At 34.9% G+C, this 15,029-nt stretch overlaps 2 protein-coding genes across 2 annotated transcripts in view; one reads left to right on the forward strand and one right to left on the reverse strand.

The window, feature by feature from the left end:
• LOC108966415 overlaps positions 1-6,528 on the reverse strand; it is a 12,934-nt gene extending 6,406 nt beyond the window's left edge. The window contains exon 1 of the mRNA XM_018929294.1: positions 5,203-6,528. Coding sequence (XP_018784839.1) covers positions 5,203-5,749 — 547 coding nt within the window. The 5' untranslated portion in view covers positions 5,750-6,528. The remainder of the gene's footprint in view (positions 1-5,202) is intronic.
• Positions 1-15,029, forward strand: part of LOC108966414 (pre-mRNA-splicing factor ATP-dependent RNA helicase PRP16) — a 47,314-nt gene that overhangs the window by 12,532 nt on the left and 19,753 nt on the right. The window lies entirely within an intron of this gene.

Below are 15,029 nucleotides of genomic sequence, written 5' to 3' on the forward strand. Positions count from 1 at the left end.
AAAATAATTTTTTTTTATATAATTTTATGTGTACATACATATGTACATATGCATAATATTATTATACATAATATACATTATATACACACAGTAAATACGTATATAAAAAAAAACGTTAAATTGTGTTATCCACTTGCTAAATATATAGCCTCGCCTACGGACGTGGCTAAGTGTACTGCAAACATCTGAAAGCGTTTAATGCTTTAAAATTAATTTATCGCTTATCGCGTTTGCATGCACAACAACAACTGCCTGCCTATCTTATTGCAAATAAGACGACTTACTCAAGTGCTTAAAAGTTGCGATAGATGTGAAGCACGCGACTAGTTACATACATATCTACAAAGGCAAACGCGCAACTACACACATAAATATATATTTACATATGTACATACATATATATAAAAGTAGTTCAGTGCAGACGTTTTTAATGCAAATAAACATACATACATACATACATGCATACAAATATCTACACCTTTGTGCTCCACTCAACCAAGTCAACCCCCAGGACCTACCCGATTCAGGAATTTTTTTTACCACTGAACCGAAGATGTGGCAATCAGTGATGAAGCGCTAGCAAGTAGCTCTAAATACAAGCATTCAACATACATATATACATTTATATGCACATCTATTTATTTGCCTACGTTTGCCTCATGTTAAGAGAGTGTGGCCCCCAAGTGTGGTGAGTTTGCATTAAAGAGCGCATGCCTGCTCTGCGCAACTTAGCGCCGTCAAATATAAAAGAAGTATGGCAAAAGCAGCTAAAAACAAGCAATAAAATGTTAATATAAAAACGTAAAGCTTGTAAATAAGGCGCCACACACTGGGCAAATGTGGGAATTCATAAACCGGACGACCGAGCGAGCGTTCAATAAGCGCCTAAGCGCTGGCTCACAAGCCAATATGTTTTCCGCTCTACAGCGCAAACTGCTGCTGCTGGTCGCACTATATACATGCACAGGTACATATTAGGTTGTAAAAAAAGTCTTGCGGTATTTTTATTGAATTTTCAATTGTTCATAAATTTTTTTTTGATGACTCATGCCCAGCTCTTGACCGATGCTGCCACTATGCCGGTCTCTTTCGACCAATTCATTTTTTCGCAATTTCCGACGACAGGCCTTCCGGAACGTGGCGTATCTTCGACCACCTCTACACCAGAACGAAAACGTTGAAACCATCGTTGTGCGGTAGAAATGGAAACGGGCCCATAAACTGCACAAATTTCATTGGCGGGTTGAGATGCAGTTTTGCCTTTATCGTAGTAGTACTGTAAAATATGCCGAATTTTCTCTTTATTTTGCTCCATGTTTGCGACGCTATAACTCACGAACGACTTAAAAGAAACGACAATCAATCAAACACTTGTTAGCGCGTGAAATGAGCGTTCCAAAAAGGTATAGCATGACCCGATGCGACGAATAAAACTTGAACTACGCGCTCTCAGCGCCAACTGAAAATACCGCAAGACTTTTTTGACAAACTATTATATACTTATAATTCATGTACATATGTATATACGTTTAATAATATCTAAGCCGCTTGTGCGGCGTGCAGAAACCGCACAAATTACGGCTTGCAGCCGAGGAATGCAACGAAGAATGCGTCGTGTCATTTGGGCGCCTGCTTCTTCCCGCCTCTTTAATTGGCTAATAATAGTGAATAACCGCTAAAACCGTTAGAAACTATACCAATCAGCTAGATTGGCGTATAGAGTTATCTTTAGATAGTCTAAAAACTAGTTTTAGCGCGTTTCTACTTGCTTCACTTAATGAAATTCTTATCCAATTTTGCTTTTGTATTTTAATTATTTGGTTAGTGGATCATATTTACGCTCTTGGCGCTCTTCGTTTCGATTTTTGGCGTTTTCAAGTGATTTTACACACGATTTCGGCTGCGTGTGAAATGTGCCAGTCGGCACGTCGTTCATTCGGCGTTTCTAGAAGATTCGCCGCGCCTGATGCAGCTTTGCTCTTACGCTTCATTGTACGCTTACTTATTTAATTCTTAACAATCGTGGCTACACAAAGTGCACGCAAACGCTATTCGGTACCGTTTTGTTTTGTTTTCCTCTTTTTTTGGCGTATATGTTTACTTGGTAGCGTAGTATTTCAAAAAAATATATTGAAATTGCAGCATTTTTTGTTTTTGCGTGAAATACGATTATTTTCCATTGAGAGTATTTATTGCTTATTGAACAGGTGACTAGATTAGATTAGATTAGACAAAGCAGGTGTGTAATTGTTTTGTTGCAGCAATTCAAATGACGTCTCAAGCAATAAAGGGGCATGAGTAAACATATAGTACATTAAAACTTGTATGTATGGATGTGGGTATAGAGTAGAGAGTGTTTATTCCAATTCTGTAAATCCTGTCGCTTATTGGCATAATTGTTGTTTCGCTATTTTTTGACACTTGATTCACAATTTTATAACTGTATGAGCTGGCAATGGATTAAAGTTTGAAAAATTGTGGGTAATTAGCTAAATATAGATATTAATCTCACGGCCAGAGTGACAACAGTGGCAAAAAGTTCTATAAAAAATCACGAAGCTAAATGAATACTTGAAAAATAGTTTCACTATCATACTATATTAATTTAAAAGAAATATATACCGTTATGTTTGACATGTTGAACCGCAGGAAATGTCGGAGATCTTATAATTTAATTAAAATTATATAAATTAAAGTATATATGTATGTATGTAAATGACCAGCAAGATATACCGAGTCGTTTCAGCCTTCTGTCTGCCCGACCGTCTGTTTATGTATGTACATATATGTAAGCGAAGGGACTAGCTCAATTTTTGAGTTATCGATCTGAAATTTTCTACACAACCTTCTCTTCCCAAGCAGCTGTTCACTTGTCGGAATCGCCGATATTAGACCAGTATAGCATATAAAAGTTATACAAACTGAACGATCGGAACAAAATGCTTGGATGGAAAACCTTTTTTGTTGGATAAGTCTGACGGATAAAAAATCAAGATAAAGATCTAGGAAGCCATTAGAGGGTATATATTATAAGAAATGGGTAAAGAGTGTTATAGTTTTGATACAGACAAATTAATGGGGTTTCTTTGTTTTTATTGGAAATAATTAAATTCTCTAATTTATTATAAATCAGTTTGAAAAACAAAAAAACAATTTTGTTTCTTTTAGTATTGAATTTGGTCACGAGGTAAAAAATAAAGTTTCAGATATTTTATTTAATTAATTTTGTACCAAAAAGTTATTACTGAAACAGTTATTTATGATAAAAACAAAATTATGAAATTAAAATTTTTATGAATTTTCTAAAACTTACATAAATTTAATGTAAAAAATCTTTGTTGTTTTGACAAAAAATTCTCTTTTTTGACAAATAATAATTTGTTTTGTCTTAAAAAATTAAACAGCTATCACTGTTTTTTGTTTTTTTTTTTTAAAGAATTCGTTTGTTTTATTTTTTTGAAAAACAGTGATTTTATTTTTGCCTTAAAACAAAGAAAATAATTATTTTTGCTTTTTTTTTTTTGAAAATTTTGAATAAAATTTCTACCACTAACCACTGTACATTGGCGAATATTTACTAATGACAACAACAACAATAGTAATTATATGAAACCTTTATACTAACGATATTAACCATAAATAATGATAAATAGTATAAAAATAGGCATTCAGTTGTACTTTCGCTAAAACAAAAGCAACAATTATCACTTCTTCTTGCCGCGTGCTATAGAAAGTGTCTACCAATTAGCTTAGCATCGTACTAATTGCATGTAGCGCGCATTATACCGTATTTACAGCCACGTGTTGCCATCGATTATGCAAATGCATTCGCATTTCTAATATTTTTTTCAAATTATTTGCAAAGCAAAATTAATTCTAATGCCAAAAGCAAACGACAATTTGAGGCATTTCGTAAGAGTCGCGAATCGTTTAAATTAAGCGTGTGAACGTGTTGAAATTAAGGAGCTTTGTGCGGCAGCGTTTCGTTGACTCGGCTAACGACTCGAGAAATAACGCGCGCAGCCGAGCACATTAGGCTAATTAGCACAATTTAACTTAAATATATGTTTTTTGTTATAACAAGGTAATAAAATATTTTATAATTAAAATTTGCTAAATAGAAACCTTTTTCAATGGGTTTAAATGGTCCTTTTTGATACAAAAAGATACTTTTGACTTTTCAGTGAGTAATATACATACGTAAAATACCTATAGGAGTATATATGTACATATGTATGTATAAATGCGGCATAAATTGTCTAATAAATTTTTTTTACCTAAGCGTCATAGGATGAGTGTACAAAATTAGTTTATATTTTATTTAGTAAAAGTTAGTGTGGTGCTATATGTTACAGGGCTTCGTTTTGAAGAATATCTTCAGAGCTTGGAGCACTACTTTGGGTAAAAATCTTGGTAAGATATCTTGTGAAATAAAAAAGTTTTCCATACAAGGACAGCTACATATATGCTGCAGTGGTCCGATCTGTTTTTAGAGGCTGTAGCAGTACTTTGGACAATAATCTCTGCCGAATTTCGTAAAAATATCTTCTAAAAAAAAAAGTTTTTGATCTGATATCGGCGGTACTGACAAATGAACAGCTTGTTGAGGAGAAAAGAACGTGTACAAAATTTCAAATACTTAATGGTCAGTAAGTTTCAAATTGTAGTAGAAACCTACTAGCTCACCAAACTTACACACAGTGAGCGAAAGCAAGGGTTATATCTGCACTTTGAAATAATATAATTCATTTAGTATGTACATACATATGTATGCAATATGTCTCACTTAAACATTGCATTCCACTTACATTATATTTTACTGTTTACAACACAAGCCGTTTAAATACATACATACATATGTACATACATGAATATAGTTCACATAAATATGTGTATATGGATATGTGCTTTAGCTGTACATTGGTCCTGCATTTAATCTGACCTAAAAATGTACAAACATACACATACAAAGCTGTATACAGCACTGCAAACACGAGGAACCACATTTCCGAGCCACCCTACGCCCCAAAAGCGTCAATAAAGCCTCGCTATCTTCGCAAGTACATACAAACCTACAGTGTTGTTGCACATACATAAATACCCAAAGCATCCACTTTATAACTATTCTTTACATATGCAAGTATGAACTTGTATGTGTGTTTGTGCTACTGCTATTGTCCTTCGTGTCGTTCGTTTACTCACCTTTAGCCGTTTTGCACAGGACAATGCCGAACCATGACGTCATCGGTGTTTCGTTTTCATCCTGCGCTCGCATTGCCAGCTGCAGCGTCTCCTCCTCCTCATCTTCCTCATCATTATTGACATCCAGATCGTACTCATCGACAACGCTGCCACCGCTGCCGCTACTATTGCTACGTAGCGTACGCTTGTTATGGCTGGTGGTGGGTTTCATATTGCTGCGCACCTCCACAATGAAGCCGCACTCGACGACGGCGCAGAAAATTCGCTGCTCATCGCGTTTGAACCATTTGGATTCGCGCAGCTTTTGCACTGCCACTGAGCTGCCGAAAGTCGACGTCTTGCTGTGTAGATGACCCAACAGACTCAAACCACTGGCGGTGCTGGGACCAGCGCTGACACAACCCCCACCGCCGCCGCCGCCCACACCACCGCCACCACCATGCGCTGCATGATTGGACTGATGGTTGTGACCCTGCAGTGGCCACCACTTGAGCGCGTTCACAAAGCTGTGCGAGCGATTTATGTTTGTGGCTGTTGCACTTGTCATTTTAAGGCTTTTACTGCCGTCCGCTCCTCGGCTGCTGTTGCTGCTGTCGTTGTCACTGTCCCGTGCACCTTGATGCGTTTGCTTGGTGGCGAATATGGAGCCGATTCTGTGGTCAGTGCTGACTGCCGTGTGGTTGGCTAAGCGTAAACAACAATTTGCTGCACCCAATGTAGCGATTTGGCTTGCGAAATGCGCGGAAAATGCAAAATGTGCAAAAAAAAAAACAATTTTTTTTGTTGTTTTTAAATGCTTGCTAATTTGCTTTGCAGTGTGTTTTCAGTGTACGCTTTTTGCTTTTGTGACTTTCACTGCTTGTTTTTCTTATGTTTTGCAATTAAATGTTTTTCTACAAAATTTTCACTGAATTTTGTGTTGTTTTTGTATTTTTTGTTTTTTACAAATTGCAGTTCGTTGCGTGTCGCACGCACTTTTTCTGGTTTCTATTTGTTGTAGCTAACTATTAGCCAAAGTTTGATTTCTAATACGCTAGTATTTATTTTTGTTTTTGTATGACAAAAAACGCTAGACACACTAAAATGCACTTTGGTTGTTTTCGTTTTGCAGTGGGTTAGTTTAAATTTGTTACAAATTCTCTGTTTAACCACAAAAAATTTGTATTTTATATTTTCTTTGATAAATCTCAAATTTATTTCACAAAAAATATTTCAACAATTCTGCTTATTTGTCGTAAATTTTCGCAAAATAATTCACTTAATTGCGCTAAATTCAAATTCACTTCTGCTCGGCAAGAGACCTAAAAGGCGAATACCAGCCTGCAGCGCTGCATGTGTTTATTTAAAGCCGGTTTGACGCGCTCGCTCTCGCTTGCCGCTTTGTGCCACGACGCAGCGCGAGTTTACCTATGGTGTCAATTGTTTCTCTTATCTCAACTTGGCGCATGACTCCCCTCACCAAAAGCACTTGGCTCCACTCACCAGCTACAGCAAGATTTTTGTGTAAATATGTGCATGCTTGTATATATGTATATACAAATATTTACATACGTACATGTGCCTTTAAGCGTGGTGAATACTTGTATTTATTAAACTCTTTGGCGGCCGTTGAAGACGTACGAAAAATCAAGGGAGAGCGAGAGTTGAGTGCGAGCGTTGCAGCTGAAGAGCGACGAAAACATACAATTTACTGCTTTTGTAGTTATTAAGTATATACATTATTACATACAAATATACATAAAATACTTACATGCATATATACATGCATGCCTACTCATATTCATGCATATATACAAACATAAATACAATTATATACACACAAACGTAGGCACATATAGTATTTAGCAAATGAATTCGAGCAATTTGTCGTATACCCACATAATGTGGATTGTTTTTGTTTTTGTTATTGGAGACAAAGTGTTAATTATTTATTTTTTCTTATAATCTCCATTATCTTTTATTATCAGCACATTTATTAACCCACTCATTTTAGATATGTAAACTCTTTGATTTTTTTCATCTTTTATGTTGTATTGACTTTTCGATGCGTAGTAATGACATTTGCTTGACGTTCATTAGAATTTGACTGATGCACTTCAAGTAATTTCACTAAATTTAATTTATGCTTGAAAATTATTTGAAAAGTGTACTCATATAGACTTTCATAAGTGTTCTTGACCTACCGAAACAAATATTAGGTCCTGACCTAACCCATTTGAGCTCTAGCGTTAAACGCCGTTATTGAAATCATGACTCTCAGCGAATCGAACAAATATTAGAAATGTGTTTATAAATATGTACGAAAATGAGATTGAGCATGCCTGAGTGATAGCTGGTTGACAGTTTTTTTTACTGACAATTATTGGCTATTAACAGCCAATTTTTCTCTCGTTATAATTTTTATGAAGCAAGCCAACAAGTAAAGTAGCTTGAAAAAAAGAAAAAAAATATTTAAAAGAACAACTTGAAGGTTTTTTGTTTACAAAAATTTTTTTGACACTCAAAGCACTCATAAAACATTACCAGTATACCGTTAATTGCACTAAAAGTAGATTTTTTCGTGAACTGTTAACAACCTGTGTACAAAAGACAAAGAACATTGAGAGCCGAAGATTAATATCAAAAAGTAGGAGAAGATGTTTAAAACATCTTTAAAACCTCTAAGAAATAGTTTGCTTTTATGTTTGCAGGTTTTGAAAATTCTAGAACTAGTCAAGAAAATAAATAAATACCATGATTCCATAAATTTTTCTGGTAAAATCTGGTAACTTCTAAATGAGAAAAGGGAACTTGAAAATTCTGAATGAGAAAAATTAACTCTTTTCTAGTTAAATCTTGAAAATTGTGATTGAGAGAGAATGCTATTTAATCATATTTTTCCTCTAATCCGCCAGAGTATAGCTTACGCTTGCTCATCTGATAAATTCTAGTAAAATCTTGCAACTTCTGAATAGTCAAGAAAGAGTGCATTTTAACGGCTTAATGTTGTAATTTGTTGATATTTGATCGTTAATATAATTAGCTTGCGTTACTAAGTCTATGATCAGTGTATTAGAAAGATCAAACATTCGTATTAGAAATAGTCTTACTATACCAGTTGTATATTGTATGTAAGATATTTTGATCCTACTAACTTGTTTGAAACAATCACACAGAGAGAGTTGTAAATAGAGAGGAACGACACGAAGTTCTCTCGTAGCGAATGCTCAAACCTTGAACAGATATCTTTTATATACATTTGAAGAAATCGCTCAGTGAGAGTTGTAAAATGAGAAGACAAAAAGCTGTTCTCTCGCAGTCAATACTCAACCCCGGAATGAGATTTTATTTTGGAAAAAATAATGCTGGGATTTGAAAATGTATTCATTGAGTTACCGGAAATACTCATAACTAACAATTTTCGATGAATTGCCATTATTTGTAAGCCTTGGTTCATTCTTTCCCTTAAAAATTGTTTAATATATACTATACGTATACTTATAAGGTTTCAGTATATTAAGATGTTCAAGGCTTTTGATTTTGAACTGACTTTAAGTAATTTTTTTTTTGAAAAAAGTGGTAGATTATAAATTTTTTTAACCAATTTTTAAATTATTTCACTAATGAATTTATGAACTGTGACAGCTAAAGACCTAAAAAATAACCAGATATGATTTGTTGGAGTTCTCTTCTCTCCCCTCTACTGTCGTCGGAAAATTTAGAAATATTTTTAAATTAGCAGGAGCCTGCTGTCGTGTGGTCGTGCCGCTGTTCATAAGAACGTGTGTATTTTAATATTTGAGAGATGTATCTAGAAACCTGTCACTCTCTATGTGTTCAGCACATTACTCTTCAATCTCTGAAAAATCTCTCAGAAATGGCAAAATATCATTTATGATATCGTTGCCGTTGTCTCTGAGAGAAACTGTTTACTCATTTTTAATTAACGGAGATAGAAATATTTGAGTAAAAACGCTTAATTTTTCGGAAAACTGTCGTTGAAGTGCCAGAATTTTTGACAGAAATTTTCTCAATCGAAATTCCTTGACATTTCACCCTCAATATCGATCATTATGTGAGATATATAATTGAAATTCGGAAAAAAGCTTTTCCTGAAGTAGTATGTCATGGGTTAAATCGGGTCAATATTTCCCTTAGTTCCCATATAGCTAACACAACGATTTTCGAACTTCCTGGCGCCTCCTTTCTAGTTAATTTCTAACATTTTTGCTTGATCTGCCTATTTTATTATGAAACAAAACTTACCAAAAAAATATATAGTAAAATAATTTTTAGCTATTCCATTCAGATATTACCTTAACATTTCATAATTCTCTCTATCTCTCCAACTATGCGATTTAATTTGTGTTTATGCAAATATCTATTCTTATATACATTCATTTATAGAAATTGAGGTTCAAAAATCGGTTTTACATTACCATAATTAAGTATGCAATACTTTATAATATATGAGCGGAAAAAGTGTAAACAACTTCGTGCTATAAATAGGTCTAAAATACATATTAGAATTTGATACGTTCTAAATATAAACGTCACATGAGCACTCTGGCACTCATTTACTCACCCACTTACATAATTGATAATTAATTTGCATTAATGCATATTCAAGTTGTGTGTGTGTGTGTGTGATAGTCGTTTACTTCTATATGTATATACAGAGTTATATATTATATACATTTAGATCTATGGCGCATGTTGATCTGCTAAGCACTGGTAATAGCCGGTCGAAACTTAAATGCGCTCGAGTTCGGTAAATATCTCACACAATTGTATCGAAAACATATTCAAAATCAATATTAAACAGAGAAGGCACTTTAATGAGCACAGTTGTAATCGATTTCATAATTATATTTGAATGTTATATTATAATGAGGCACTTCCGTTATATTGTTATAGCTTTCATAGTAAACACGAAGTGATTATGTAACTGTTGTTACAATCGGTTGTTTGTAAATAAAAAAGAAAAGAAGAATAAAGCCATTGAATTAATCAAAGGGTTAAAGTTATACGGGCAGATCTGGCGGTGCTTCTAGTTATTATTTTAGTTTGATTTGTAATACCTACATACATAAATGGAAACTATATAGGGATATGTGGCATATATTGGGAGATCCATTTCGAGGCTCCGTACTTTTTAAAGAAAAAACAAAGAAACTTCAAATTTAATGGGGAATGTTTATTATCATTCGAAAGGAAATTCTTTGACATTCATTTTTTGGAAAAATATCTCTTTCAAATGTTGGCCACGGCTACGTCTCAGAAGGTCCGTCCGTTGAGTCCAATTTTTGATGACTCGTTAGAGCATTTCGACTGGTAACTGGCGAATGACACGCGTGATGTTTTGCTCCAAGGCCTGAACCAAGCGGAATTGTCCGTAAATACTTAAGACTTTACATATCTCCACAGAAAAAGTCAATCGAAAAAGCGACACCGAAGTGTGTTCTCTCAATGGATCAATTGATTGATGCCATGTGTGGGAAGTGGCGCCGTCTAGTTGAAATGCCGGCGAGATCTTGAGCTTCAATTTCAGGCTTCAAATAGTCGGTTATCATGGCAAGATAATCGGCATAATTTTTGAAGAAATATGAAGCGATGATTCCACTATCCCACAAATCACACCAAAACTTTGTTTTTTCTGGCTGAAATGACAGCTGTTGAATCTTTACAAGTTGATCTTCGTATGAAATGCGGCAATTTTACTTGTTTACAAATGCCTTGAGCCGGAAAAAATCATCGCTGAACAAAATTTGGCACGAAAACGTCAGATCTTCTTGGAACTTATCAAGAGCCCATAGGGCGAAGCAATGTCGCTTGGGAAGGTCGAGCGTCTTCAGTGCTTGCACAAGTTGTATTTTACAATTAAAACGTCGGATCTTCTTGGAACTTTTCAAGAGCCCATAGGGCGAAGCAATGTCGCTTGGGAAGGTCGAGCGTCTTCAGTGCTTGCACAAGTTGTATTTTGTACGCCTTCAATAATAAAATGAGCCAAGTCGTTCCATACGTCAATCCGAGTTACTGTGAACGGCGCCGAATCGACTCTCTACGGTCTTCGTGACGGCTCTCAGCTATGGGTGCTATACTGCTTGCTGGATGTGGTCCATTCGGTCGAATATTATCCAATAATGAATACCGTTTACTTCACTATCTTTTACAAAGTTGTAACAATTCTTATGCCACGACAGTATTTTCGATTTAGTTAAACTTGCTTGCACATATAAGTCACTTTGTATTTATGGATAAATATTTTATAATTAACATAAGTACACAACCATATAAATGTGTACATACAAAAATCAATGCACCATTCATGTATGCATTCATGATCTCATTGTAAAGGGTGTGTCAGTGGGACCTTTGCAATTAGGTATAGTAATTGATCGTAATGTTAACAGTTGTCGATTTGCCATTTCAATCTTCTCGGTTGCCAAAAACCTGTAATAACAAAGTCATTCAGTCGAATCCAGTTTGCATGAGTAGTATATAGAAAAAATCCCTTTTTCTCCATTTAATCATTGCTGTTTTCGCGATAGAAACCATTCGGAAAATAATTTTGAGTAATACAGTCTAGTACACGGTCCTTAGCCGAATAAAAATCTGGCTTCTGATCTGATTACGTAGAACCGACCGAAACGAACGTATGACCGATTATTTGTTTATGTCTACTAAATTACATTAACAATTCTCCACTCTTCAATCTTTATCGAATCGAATACAATTATTATTTCTTTAAAAATATTTTTAGAAAAGTTAATTTCTTTAAAAGTTTGATCTGGAAATATCTTAAACTGGAAAGAAAATGTAATACATTAGATCTTCTCAGCTCGACTCACCCTATACATGCATAGACCCAGCTCTATTTACATTAATCTTAATTTATCCGCTAAAATTTAGAAATATATACATAGAAGAAATGCTTAAATACATACAAACACTTTTAGTGATTGTGAATCTACCCAAGGAGCCTTGTTTGCGCTTATTGTGATGGTACTTTTTTAAGTGGTAAATAGGATAAAGATAGGTTAAAAAAATTAGCAAAATAAACAGCATGTTCTTGGAACTTAGATATTATGCAGAGTACACCCACGATGTCCATTGAAGAATTTTCACTCAACAATTATCATCTTGCCAAAAGGTAGGGCCTCCAACTGAACTGTATCCTATTGGTATACGCGTTGTGGAAAAGGCTCTCTGGAAAAAATTGAGATAGAGTCAACGCGGCTCTTTTTTTTTCAATTTTCCAGCTAGACAGAGGTTGAAACAAGTTGGATGTCAAAGCTGTAGTCCAACAGCCGAATAGAAGATAGCTGCTTCCTGACCAAACCTATACATATGGATCTGGTAGTTAACGAGAGAAAAACAAAATATCTTCTGACATCAAACAAACAGTCGTCGCACTCGTGACTTGACTCCCACGTCCCTGTTAAGAGTGATGACCCAACTCTACTTATCATCCCCATCCTGCTATATGGTGCAGAGGTGTGAACGATGACAACATCTGATGATTCGATGTTACGAGTTTTAGAGAGAAAGGTTTTACGGAAGATTTATGGTCCTAGTCGATGGAACGATGACAATTCCATCTAAGATCATGATGTCCAGGGATTTTGACTTTGAACTGATTTGAAGCAAAATGTTATGAAAATTGCTAAATTATTTCATTAATTAATCTATAAACTTTATTTGCGAGGGATCTCAGAGATAATCAGATTTGGAGTTATAGAGTAACAAATATGATAAAATAAAGATATTTGTTTGTTGGACATTGTGTAATATGTCAGCTTTCTAAGCGGAGGCTTTACAACTGCCTTTGATACTTGCTCGTTTTCTGACAACCGGTCGAGACAAATGCGTGACTAACGGTTAGTAGGCTATCGGTTCGAAAACCGAAATTCAGCAGCCGATCGAGGTTTCCTTAAACCTGAAGGACAACCTCTACAAGGGGGAATAAAATCGTGGCGAAACCTCTAAGTGGTGAATATAGGTTTTTAACAATGCTCTGCTCACATATGTATGTATGTAACTATGTATATGAGTATATAACTAGTATGTGTATATGTATATCTACTAATTTATTTCTATCGAACCAACAAGCACAGTCGAACTGAACTCATAAACTAATGTGCTCATTTGCATAACACATAACTGCGTATGCAAATCAGATGTCAGCATGAACATCATTATATATCTACTTAAAGTTAATTTTACTCAGCTCTGAATTGCGCAATAGAACCTTAATGCTTCGCAGGTTCGATGCGATGAGCTCAGTTTAGAAAACTAAAGCAGTTGCATTCCTTAAATACATATGTACATACATAAATATATATGTATCTCTGAGTTTGGCCAATCTTTCACTAAATTTATTTGTGATTATTTCAACGAAAAAGATCGTATTTTTTATAAAAGTCTTACAAAAATTATTTCACCATCTCTTCACTAGATGTATTATTTTAAGTGTTCATGAGAAGTCTTAACTGTTCTGAGTGTGTTTATGAAATTATGATTGGCTAAAGGCAAGCATTAAGTGATATTCGATCGTGTTTCTCCTCCTTTCAGATTTATAAGCATCTGAAAGGAAGTTTATACAGTTTTAGAAGAATAACTTTTACGCTTAGGTTTTCTAAATCATTGGAAGCATATTATAAACTGTAAATATATATACAGTGTCTCACGAAATTGATCATGCTTCATTTGTAAAGCAATTACTTTTTTCATTCCGTCTTAGATTTCAGTCAAACACCAATCGAGATTAAAAAATTATTGATGAATGGTGATTTTGTGAGTAAAATTCGTAGCAAAATTGCAGTTTTATAAAAATAAAGTAGTTCGTTAAAGAATACTTAGTTCAGTTCAGAAACGCAACGTTGTTAAGACCATAAGAAGTGAAAAGTGCGAAAATACCGCGGATACGTGACCATAGCCCATAAAATAATAATAATTTAAAGGTTTCTGCAGAAAATTACGAAATGCTAGTCTAAAAGGCGGTGCAGAAGTCAAAAAACCTCCACTCACTGATAGACTCAGAAAGTTGTGGGTAAATTTCGCGAAAAAAATATAAAACGTGGAATGTAAGGTACTGGAAGAGGATCCTATGGTCGGAAGAGACCAAAATAAATCGTTTGGGATCGAAAAGGACGCGGCTAGGCAAGGATAAACATATATAGGTGCGAAATATAGATAAACCACGTTTACCCGACGCTGAAGTTTGGAGGAGACTGCATTATGGCGTGGGATGTACCAATGGTGTTAATAGTTTGGCGAAAATGCAAGGACGAATGACCACAGAATCTTATATTGAGATTCTGTGCAGTCATTTGTTTGGCACTGTAGGAGACTTAGGTGAAAATGGGTCTTACATTGTCTTCCAACAGAATAATGCTCCAAAACACACAGCAAAGGAAACTCAAAAATATCTTCAGGACATTAATATTATTTTGCTGGAATCGTCTCCGCAATGTCCGGATCTTAACCGCATCGAGCATACCCCATAGGGGTTGGTCACAAGCAAAATCGATTCATTGAGCGTATTATAACATAAGCTACAGCAGCCGAGAGATCCTATTTCGTCTGGGACATGCTAAAAATTTGCATTTAAGTGTGTCTAGAGCATCAAACCCGGTATAGATGCCTAAGTTGGTTATATGGAATTTGAATATTAACTTCTAGCCCTGTCACAAAAGTGATCACTCTGAAATATTTTGTATTATCTTCGTTATTGATTTTATTTGTTGTTGTTTAATGAAACAATACTTGAAAAAATACTTTAAAAAAATCAAAACATGTACGATTTTTATACTCTCGCAACAAAGTTGCTAAAGAGAGTATTATAG

The sequence above is a fragment of the Bactrocera latifrons genome, unplaced genomic scaffold, assembly GCF_001853355.1.
Source record: "Bactrocera latifrons isolate USDA-ARS-PBARC rearing strain unplaced genomic scaffold, ASM185335v1 scaffold_16, whole genome shotgun sequence".
Lineage (NCBI taxonomy): Eukaryota > Metazoa > Arthropoda > Insecta > Diptera > Tephritidae > Bactrocera > Bactrocera latifrons.